Source organism: Tachypleus tridentatus, chromosome 13 (assembly GCF_004210375.1).
Source record: "Tachypleus tridentatus isolate NWPU-2018 chromosome 13, ASM421037v1, whole genome shotgun sequence".
In the NCBI taxonomy this organism is placed as follows: Eukaryota; Metazoa; Arthropoda; class Merostomata; order Xiphosura; family Limulidae; genus Tachypleus; species Tachypleus tridentatus.
This window is the reverse complement of record NC_134837.1, coordinates 251,131,223-251,143,009: the sequence shown is the minus strand read 5'-3', so window position 1 is coordinate 251,143,009 and position 11,787 is coordinate 251,131,223. Positions and strand designations below refer to the sequence as shown.

At 35.5% G+C, this 11,787-nt stretch overlaps 1 protein-coding gene across 1 annotated transcript in view; it reads left to right on the top strand.

Moving 5' to 3' along the window:
- Positions 1-474: 474 nt before the first annotated feature.
- LOC143237802 (cuticlin-1-like) overlaps positions 475-11,787 on the top strand; it is a 43,385-nt gene continuing 32,072 nt past the window's right edge. The window contains exons 1-2 of the mRNA XM_076477407.1: positions 475-696; positions 3,182-3,222. Of these exons, the coding sequence (XP_076333522.1) occupies positions 3,187-3,222 (36 nt within the window). The 5' untranslated portion in view covers positions 475-696; positions 3,182-3,186. The remainder of the gene's footprint in view (positions 697-3,181; positions 3,223-11,787) is intronic.

The window sequence follows — 11,787 nt, the reverse complement described above, 5'->3', positions numbered from 1 at the left end:
ATTAGCCGTCACATTATAACGCCCCCACGGCTGAAAGGGCGAGCATGTTTGGTGCGAAGGGGATTCGAACCCGTGACCCTCGGTTTACGAGTCGAGTGCCTTAACCACCGGGCTCGAATTTTCTCGGGTTTATTATTTCAGTTCATCCATCGCCTAAATTGTGAATCCGGAAAATCACACGCGGAGAAAACCAGAGTTATAAAAGAAACGTAGTAATTTCAACAATACAGAAACGATTGAGAATGAAAAAACAAACAAACTTGCATATAATTAACTTTATTTCTGTCTTAAACATATTTATCAATCATCTTACTTAACGTCGTACTCAGGTGTGACCAGGATTGTGATGTAACTGTCTCATTGGAAAGACGATTTAAAATTCGAATTCACTGTTCGATATGAAAAGAAAGTAGAGCTAACTCTGTCACGTGACAGTGAGTGGAGTATTAAATGAGAACTGGCATGTGAGAAATTAGTCAAGGAACAAGTCTTCATACAGGAACGACGTAGTTTGTGGAAACAGGTTGGTCCTGTGTTCAGTGAATCGAGCCTATCAAACTACTACACTCATTCGTCTTCAGTGGTTTGATGTATCGCTGTTTTCTCTAAATTTCGACAGTTATTGTCTTTAACATATTTTATTATTTGATCAATCTAAGGAATACTTTGATTACGCCTTTATTAAGAAAACAAAAGGTAAGAGTACAAAAGATTTCTTATCCATTGTAAAACTCCAAACTAATGTAAAAATACGAAACCCTATAACCAAAGAGTTTTTAAAAGACAAACTAACCTTTCTTATTAAAATCGAACTTTGTCTTTAATTTATTGTTATTATTACTTTGGATCCACGGGTTTTCCTTATCAGATGTAGTTTGTTTGTTTTTGAATTTCGCGCAGAGCTACACGCGGGCTATCTGCGCTAGTCGTCTCTAATTTAGCAGTGTAAGACTAGGGGAAATGCAGCTGATCATCACCACCCACCGCCAACTCTTGGACTACTATTTTACCAACGAATAGTGGAATTGACGCTCCCACGGCTGAAAGAGCGAGCATGTTTAGTGTGAAGAGGATTCGAACCTACGACCCTCAGATTACTGGTAGAGCGCTTAACCACCTGGCCATGCCAGGGCCATCAGATGAAGCTACTTAGTTCTGTTTTAAGAACTACTTTTTGTTTTAGTAAATCGTTAAACTGAATCATATCTCAACGCTTATTTGAAAAAATATATACGATTTTGACGAAACATCAATTCTACTACAAGTGAAACGAAACTAACAAGAAGAGAGCGGACATACTAACCACAAAAACTACTTAACTCCACATACATTACAACTAGTAGACCCTTGAAGTTACTATTAACAACATAATTAAAGATTCGTATGTTAATAATGTTGTACGAAAAGTGAAAATAGAAACTCCTTGATCCGAACATGGAAGTTATACATTGTCACTTTCTCCCAAATCAACAAATCAAATTGACCTCTACTGTATTTCCTTGCTTTAAAACATTAGTTTAGTAGTTTACTAATGGTAGAATAGAATGCTCATTTTGGTCGAACAAGATTTTCGAACGCAACAAAGCCGTTAACGTTAGGACACAATTTAAAATTCTAACAAACATATGTACCACTTTTAATAGTGCTAACAGAAGTCTGATGTAGTAGCAAACAAAACTGAAAAAATAATTGTTTAAAAACGAATTAAATTTCCATCATAATTATGAAAATGTCTTTGGAAGCATATTTCTGCACCACACCCATAATTTTCAACTGTAGGCACATTTATAGCTTATTCAAATGGCCGTTTCAGAGTTTAGCCACTGTTTCCAAATCCCTTTAAGAGAGAATAGTTTAGTCACCATTTTCAAACGTGCCAAAAGACAGAAAGATTTAGCCACTGTTTCCAAATCCCCTTAAGAAAGAATAGTTTAGCCACCATTTTCAAACGTGCCAAAAGACAGAAAGATTTAGCCACTGTTTCCAAATCCCCTTAAGAGAGAATAGTTTAGCCACCATTTTCAAACGTGCAAAAAGACAGAAAGATTTAGCCACTGTTTCCAAACACTCCACAAGACAGATGAGTCTAGCTAATGTTTTCCAAACCCACTTAACACAGAAAACCTCTATAACACAGAAACGTTTAGCCACTGTTTCTAAACCCCCATAAGACAAGAGTTCAGCCACTGTTTACAAACACTCCACAAGGCAGGAAAGTTTAGCCACTATCTCAAAACCTCCATAAGAGGTAAAGGTTTAAACAAAATTTTAATCCACACATGAAACAACTACAGTGTTTTAAAAACAGAGGTATTTTTATAATTACTTTTTATATAAACATTTCAAAGTGCTTTAAGTCATTAAATTATCGTGTTGTAAATATTATTTTTTAACTTACGAAATAACTTTGTTCCTAGATACCCTACCACTGATATAATGAACTTCACATTTTTATTATTTTTAGAGTTAAGCTATGGTGGGCTATCTATGTCTACCGCGAGAAATCGAACCCCGGAATTTAGCGTCGTAATTCCTTAAAGTTATTGGTGTCCTAGCGGAGAACTTCTGACCTGTTGAAAAAAACTTTAGGTCCAACATTAACAATAATAAATAAAATGATAATTAAAAATAAACAAACGATTAGATTACTAACCATGACAGTGATATCCAACCACCATAAACTTACTGCGGGTACATAATAGATTGTTCGTTTGTTTTTTGAATTTCGCGCAAAGCTACACGAGGGCTATCTGCGCTAGCCATTCCTAATTTAGCAATGTAAGACTAGAGGTAAGGCAGCTAAGCATCACCACCCACTGCCAACTCTTGGGCTACTCTTTTACTGACGAATAGTGAGATTGACTGTCACATTAACGCCCCCACGGCTGAAAGGGTGAGTATGTTTGGTGCGACCGGGTTTCGAACCCGCGACCCTAAATTACGAGTCGAGCGCCTTAACCCACCTGGTTATGCCGGGCCAGGCGTAATAAATATTTCTGCCTAAATGAAAAACAATATGTACATATTATGATTATACTATATGTATATATATATATGATTGGTAAAGAAAATTATTTATACTATATAGAGGCCAGTCATAATCCAGGAATTGATGTATGTTTAGCACACAGATGTATGTAATCCATTTCGTTCTTTGTTTAACATACTTTTTTATTCACAGGCAATATGAAGACGTACTGGGTGCCATTATATCTTTGTCTGGTAAGTTGCTTTGTTGTTTTTTCATCTCTTTTTAACATTATTATGACTTTATCTATTGCAATCTTTCAAACTATTAACATTTATTGAAATCTCTGGTTTGAAGTTGTTATTGTTTATGTTGCCATGTTTTCAGATCTGGGTCATTTTTTCAAGATGGCGTGAAGTCAAATTATCTTTGTTTACTGAGTTAGAATCTTTCCAGTGTCGTTTTGATGCTTTAGCAAAAACGAAGTACTGAAATGTTTGACTGTTACTGTACATTTCTGAATCAAAAGATAAAGTGATTAATCTGTACAGGTTGTCCCAAAATTATCATTTATTTTTTAGAATTTAATAATTAAATGACGAAAGAAATACAATCATGCAGTTTTCAATATATTTTAGCGCAATTCAAACAGTTTATACTGTTTTGTGAAGGGGTGGTGCGTGCGTATTTTTCAACCCAATGGGTAGTGTTACCCCATAAAATGGTAACCGTGCTAGAAAAGGTTTAATGCAATGGAATGGTTAGGGTAGGCCAATTCCGTGGGTCTCGTGTTTACCAGACCACACTTCCGCTAGGCTTTTTATTTCTTTGGGGGTATGTTAAGGATATCATCGTGTATAGCACACCTATAGCAAACATCTCAGAATAATGGATACCATTACCACTGTAACTGTTGCAGCAAACATGGAGTGAACTAGATTAGACGTGCTGAAAGTAATTAATAATGCAAAATTAGAAGTCTATTGATGTGTCAATAAAAACTGTTTGAGTTGGGCTACAAGATGTTAAAAACTGTATGGTTGTATTTCTTTAGTTATGTAATTATTAAATTTTAATATAGGAAAAATAATTTTGGACTATCCTGTGTTTCATTACTAGACTTATTTTGTGTTGTTTTTACTGTTTGTTATTTTGAAAATTAATAGTAACTGGTAACAGTTATTCTACAAATAAAAACAAAGTGCCCAAAGCCACACAGATGTCAATTGGGTGATGTGCAAAGCGAAACTGACGAAATTTAATATATTAATAGATAAAAACTATAGTTGTCAGCTGAAAATAAAGCTCTGTTATTTAATGTGAGTTTACACGTCTTTATTTTACAACACCGAGATGTTAGTGGAAGCTGGAAGTGGTCTCAAACTTTCGCGCCTTTCATGTGTAAGTTTCAACGTTGCCGTCTCATAATATTCTGAACTAACATGTTTTTGTTTTCAGGGAACATTGTTTCGTAGACGGCGCTCTGTATAACAAATGGAAGTGCCGTAGTGTTAGTATTACAAGGGGTTAGCAGCCTCTTACGGAGTAACAGTCTTTCTTTGAAGAACCCCAGCAAATGCTAGACCAGTGGTTCTTAACCTTTTGTGACTTGCGGCACATTACGACAATCTGAAAATTTTCGCGGCACACCTGGAAAACCATAACGATTTTTTTAGGTACACGTTATACGGCAAGCGTTAAAAGTCTTAGAACGAAAATCACGACCAAAGCAAGCGATATTAATGTCATCTGTACATTAACAATACCATCGCTTGCTTTGGTCGTGAGTGTCCTTCTAAGGCTATTCAACGATTTTATGGTGTAGTAGAAAAACCAAAAATTTTTATTTTTACATATGTTTTCATTGTGAGACTTGTGCCTACTTCCGAGAGCAAATCAAATTGAAGCGAGGCTCTAACGTAGACAAACAAGCTCGCATTTCATCATCGACTGTAAGAAGCCTCTCTCTCTTTCTGGCTTTAATTTCAATCAATGCTGAAAATCCAATTTCGCAAAACCACGAAGATGCAAATGAAAGCAGAACGTCAACTGCTTTTGAACTGACTGCAGAATATGAATTTTAAATGGAGATCCAAAACTCATCCAAGCTCTTTTCGGGAAATAATGACTGATAAAATTTGTCGTTTCGTAAATCAATGAGCTGTTCTTCCTCAGTAGTAAGATTGGTTGTCTCGTTGATTCAGAATGGATAGGCCACCCAGTTATATTCGTCGACAGCAAGTGATGGGAAGTAATGTTTTAGTGCGGACTGTAAGTCGCTTAATGTGTTCAAAATTTGAGGGACAATTTTCTTCTTTGACGGACATTCATTAACAGAAGGAAAACAATCAAGGACTCCTTTCGAGATCTTATTCTTCCACATCGTCACCTTTTCATCGTAGGCCTTCAGTTTAGACGTTGCAGTAATAATGTTTTCAGATGGTCCTTGGAGACTTCAGTTCAGAGAATTTAATTTGTCAAACAAGTCGGAGAGAAATTGAACCTTCAGTCACCAGATCTCATCATGAAAAGAAAATTCAAAACCTGCTTCCTCAACCTCCAAGAAAGTAATTTCTTTTTGAGTTGGACAAGACGCTTTAACACCTTTCCTTTCGAAAACCATCGAACTTCAGTGTGATACAGTAGCTTTTAGTAGTCTGAATCCATCGCCTCACAGAGAAGAGAGAAAAGTCGAGATTGAAGTGGCCGAGACTTGATGAAATTCACCACTTGAATAACTTGATTCACAACAGACTGCAAATCTTTCGGCAAAGATTTGGAGGCGAGATCCTCTCTGTGAATCATGCAGTGAACAATCCTGATGTTTGGATTTTGTTGGCGCACCAGAGTGAAGAATCCCTTCTTTTTTCCTTACATTGAAAAACAGCCATCGGTGAAAACGCAGACACAGTTATTCCAATGTAATTTGAAGAGCAAAATGTTTTCATTCACTAACTCGAAAATGTTTGGCCTTTCGTTGTACTTTTTAAATATTTGTAAAATAAGTATTTGTTTACGATTTTTCCATCTTTTTTGAATCGAACAAAAGCCAGAACTTGAGCTTTTCCACTAACGTCAGTAGATTCATCAACTTCAAGAGACCATAACAGAGACAATTCATCTTCAGGAGCTTCGAAGTGTTCACAAACTTGATTCTTCAAATCCGATGACAAGTCTACAATTCTGCGCGAAATTGTGTCATTGGGCGGTGGAACTTGCTTAACCTTTTTGGCGGCATCCAATCCAAGCATAGTTTCAACGATGATTGCTAACGCTGGCGCAATGACTGATTCGGCCTCCGTATGAGTTTTTTTTTTGCGTTTTGCCAACAATTGAGCAACCTTATAACTTGCAATCAATCCTTTTTCGGGCAGCTTCATGTAGTTCATAAGATTCCTTGATTGTTCATGTTGTTGAGCCGCGAGATTCTTGAAGTATTCTCTTGGTTTATCCTTCATAGCTGAATGTTTTGTTTCCAAGTGTCTCTTCAGTTTGCTAGGAACAAGCTCCTCGTTCGATAAAGCTGCATTGCAGAATAGGCAGAATGGTAATTGAGAATGTTCCGATTCCAAAGCGATAAAACCGTATTCGATGTATTCGTTTTTGTACTCTCGTTTGATTCCTTGCTTTTGATTCAACACATTCTCCTTTGCAGCACCAGACTTACTTAAATATTTTTCCATGGATAAATGATAAAGCTAATTCATACACGATAAGTACGAATTTCTGCAGTTGGTATAAAATTCCTACCTACAGCGTAGTAGTTGTAGCTTACCCCAGAATGAGAACGTGTTCCAGAAAGCAGTTTGATTGTTTGATGCATCATTTATGACGTACGAAGCGCTTGTTGCGCCACAATGAGCTTGCTTATACCGATTCAGAGAAAAATATCCTAATAATTCTATTCAGAGCATATAATTAAATAGTAAATAAGATAGTCATATGAAATAGCCAGTTCAATAATTTGCTGTTCTTTTAGGGAGTGTGTGAGGGGGATAATTATTTCGTAATTCAGCATCACTGGTTACCATGATGTAATATTACTTCTGTTATATATATATATATATATATATTCATGAGTAAAAGCAACCTGTAAAGGAATTCACTGTAAAATATTGAGCATTGTAGCGAACAATTAGAACCAGTAACTGAAGGGTAACATACGTTGAAGGGCCATGCCCTGGCCTCGAGGTTAGAGAATCCGAACTGTATATGTTGAGGTTTGTGGTTTGCGTCCCTTTTTCTGATATTTGATAATGGCAAGGACTAACTGTGTGTGCTACCGTTTCTCTAGTCTATCAGTTAAAATTATTGACTATTGGCACAGATTACTCTGGTGTTGTTCTGTGGGAAAATTCTAACATATTCTAACATGTTAAATGTCTTAAAAAATAAAGACAGCAGCTAGACTGGCGGCTCCAGCTGACAACCCTTAGAAGTCAGGGTTGAACCAGCCGAACAAGGTATCTTATTGTGTGATCTGACTGTAATTGTTCCCGCCAGGGAACAGGATTGCGATGACTCTTATCCTCTTGTGAGAAACCGAACAAAAGAGAAAACTAAACCAAACGTCAGGCGTGGTCATAAAAAATATCAAGTCTTACAGCCTTCCCGGAGGCAAGACGTGATTAACTTCGCCACTGCTATTCGATCAAATCTGTACAGCACATCACACTCTGTTTTCACTAAAGCTTATGTATGACGTAACTTGTGGTTTGTTACTTCAAATGGTAAACACGACTGTGTCCAGTTCAGAGAAGCTGTTCTTTAGTAAATTCCAAGCAAATAAAATAAGTTTTGAATTTACTGCATCAAATTACATAATTTTGACACATGCACACACTCATTCATTGATAAGAAATAGACAAAAGTTCACAACCAATAAAACTTGGTTTTGAAAATAAACGCCACAAGATGAAAGTTCTTCAGTGTATAACATACAAGTTATCAGTCTAAAAGATGCGACTTATTCAATTTATTTATTTGTGATAAAGCTCAAACCTACACAACGAGTTAACTGCGCTAGTGGGTATCGAAATTCAGTTTTAGCGCTTAAGTCCTTAAACTTACCGGTAAACCACATTCAGAACGTGTGAATCTGTCACAAATATCTTGAAAAATAAACCGGTAGAGTTTAACATTTACGATTTGTTTGTTTGAATTTCGCGCATAGGTACACGAGGGCTATCTGTGATAGCTTTCGCTAATTTAGCAGTGTAAGACTAGAGGGAAGGCAGCTAGTCATTGCTACCCACCGTCAACTATTCGGCTACTCTTATACCAACGAATAGTGGGATAGACCATAACATAATAACGCTTCCACGGTTGAAAGGGCGAGCATGTTTGGTGGGATGGAGATTCGAACCAGCGACCCTCAGATTACAAGTAGAGCGCCATAAGCACCTAATCATGCCCGGCCCCGATTTTTTTATATGTGACATTTTTTTTCACGGTACACATTTTAAAGCGTGTACATTTCAGTTATAAAATTTTAAAATGCTATTTTTTGTGATTCTTACTGAATTTAAGCAAAATACAATATTACTGACATATCTGTGGAAGTAAGTTAAGCAACATGACACTCCCTACTTGTCACTCAAGTTTACTCTCGTTAATTTACACAGCTTTAGTACCAATCATGAAAGTTCAGCAACACTACAAATATTATTATAAATTTCACGAAAGTTCAGCAACACTACAAATATTATTATCAATTTCACGAAAGTTCAGCACCTCTACAAATATTATTATAAATTTCACGAAAGCTTAGCATCACTACAAATATTATTATAAATTTCACGAAAGCTTAGCATCACTACAAATATTATTATTAATTTCACGAAAGCTTAGCATCACTACAAATATTATTATTAATTTCACGAAAGCTTAGCGGCGATACAATTTTCATTATTGTTGATTTCACGCGCACAAATGGAAAATGCAAACAGAGTTCATTTAATGTCAAATTTATTATTATTTCACTTATACATTTGACAAGCAACGCCTAATTCTCGTCAACATGTACGTTTAATATATAAATGTCGCTATTCATTGCATTTTTTGTTGCATCTAAATATTTTCAGAGCATGTATAGTTTACCCGCTATTTACCATCAATCATTAAAGTTATTTCTCAAGTATAAATTCCTCACATTGTTCTAGAAATGTTCACATTTGAAATGGTCTTAACGCAACACGAGACACTATATATTTATCCTGCCAGACTCATCATGCGGATAGCAATTACAGAGGGAACAAACAATAAAGAAATGCTTAGCATTTATTGTTATTCATGCTTTACAATTAGACACATCGTTAACTCTATATTGTTAAGGTATTTACAAGAAAAAAGGTGCAATATCCATTGTATAGAATTCATAAGACTTCCTCTTTTCCTCTTTTTGGATAGGAGTTAGAAGGTTAATAATGATACGGAATATTTCTAGGTTCAGGTAAGATATACAGTTTCAGAAAGTGTCCTTAAATAATAAAGTAGTCATCTGGTCATATTGGTCACCACAAGATATAAAGGAATCGTTATGTAACTATAATCTAAACTGTAGGGATATGACAACACTGATTTTGCAAACTGTTTCCTAATTATTATTTTAGTTATTTTGACAGGTTTCAACTCTTCTGCCATTATATTTCTTAAAATAATAGTGTGTTTTTTTAATACAAGTGCACATTAAAGTACTTGTTCACAAAGTTTTGTTCGCTAAAGATAAACCTAAATCTTCGCTTTGTGAACAATAGTTATAATGATGTTCAAGATTAAGAAATGCTCTTCATTTACTGCTGTTAGGAAAACACCAACCAATTATTTGTAGACTTTTATTAAACGGCTTAGTCCTCCAGTGGCTGAGCGCGAGCTTAGAGGATTATAACGTTAAAATTCGAGGTTCGATCCGTATCACAGATAGACCATTGTGTAATTTTGCACTAAAGCAAAAATTAAACCTTCTGCACAATATTCCAGTTTAGCACCAGGGAAGAGTTGAATAATCAATTCCAAAAACAAATCTCTACTATTTGTCTAGTCCCGATAACCTAGTGGTAAAACTGAGAGCTTAAAATATTACAATTCTGGGTTTTATACCTACATTCGATACAAATTTGTGTGTCAACAACCAAAAATAAAAAAAACGAAACATTTATGCTTTATCTTGAAAAATTACAGGTGATTTTTTTTAAAAATAGGTACAACTGAATATTTTTCGTTTCAGTTTTTTGATACTCTTAGAAGGATTATCTGCGATGGTCGTTCCTAATACTTAACTAACAGATTCAGACTATAGTGAAGGCAGTTAGTCAAGAACACCGATTGTTAACTCTGATTTTTGTAATATAACGCACTGACAGTTCCAGAGTGTAAAACACATTTTTTTGGAAATGAGACACAAACCATGGACTTCAGATCTACAGTCCAACAAGCTAACAATTAGACCACGCTTCGCTCATTTTCATTCGATATAATTATGTTGTTTACTATTAAATTTATACACGCCTTTTAATAAACCCAGAACTGAGGCTCATAGCCTTTAATTATTACTCCGGGGTATTTCCGTTCGTACAAAGCTAGAAGCCATCCAAACTGAAGTGACTCATCACTAAAATATTGGCGTACTTGAAGCATTTCAAAACATTCTGTGATTCCAAATACTGTGATTAGACAAATCTCAACTTTGAACGTTTAGGTTTATTAGAAGCAAGAAGGATTTTAAAGGCCGTGCTATTTAAAATATTCAGTATATAATAACGAACACCATCTAATCCGGTAAATTTCAAAACAACTTAGATAGTTTGAAAAGGATTGATTTGTCCATATACTTTACTTCAGAAAATACGTGCGTATTTGAGACGTCCGCAAATTGTTGTTGAATTCCTCGAACTTAATATGAATCAAACTAACCCCTCTCCTCGTAATAAGTTCATTGTGATAGAAAAATTTAAAGTTTAAAAATGTGCTTTTGTTAGTTTGTTGTCTTCCTGTCCCACGGTGGGACAGCGGTAAATCTTCGGATTTACAACGATAAAATCATAAGTTCGATCCCCTCACTGGATGCAGCAACAGCCCGATATGTCTCTGCCATAAGAAAACCCACATTGTTGTCATTCACGCAAAGTTGCTCGAAGAATATATTATTTAACCATTCCTAATTTAGAAACAATAGACTAGAGATAAAGTAGTTAGTTAATAATGCCATCCACCGCCAACTGCTTTTAATCAACAAATGATGGAATTGACCAAAACTTTATAACGTCCACATATATGAAAGGGAGAACATGTTCGCTGGTGTGCTTAACTTTTATATAAAGTTATATTGATTGAGAAATGGTTTAATGGATGATAGGAGAGCCGAAAATCCCAACTTTTACTGATTTCGATGACTCGAAATTTGCTTTACTGCTACTGATCAGTCTAGGTATAGGTTTATATATGTATGTTATATGAAAGGCTGGATCGAAGGGGCACCGTGACTAAGAGAAATCTATCAAAAATGTAATCAAATACTGAATGGATTATTAAAGAACAATGTGTTTACAACGCTGTAAATATGACACCAGCGATTTTAGTCGTTCTATAAAAATCCATTGTATTGTTATTTGTTGTTAAGATCTCCTTCCAGCTTTTGCTTTCGTAAATATTTGTTTTAATGTAGTGCTTTAATGGTCAGTTGTTCGCTCATTTTATTTATGCTTCTATTTTATATTTATATTGTTATTACGTGGCTTACAATAAGCTTAGGACTTATAGCATCAAAACTGGTTTAGTTTGTTTTGAATTTCTCGCAAAGCAACTAGAGGGCTATCTGCGCT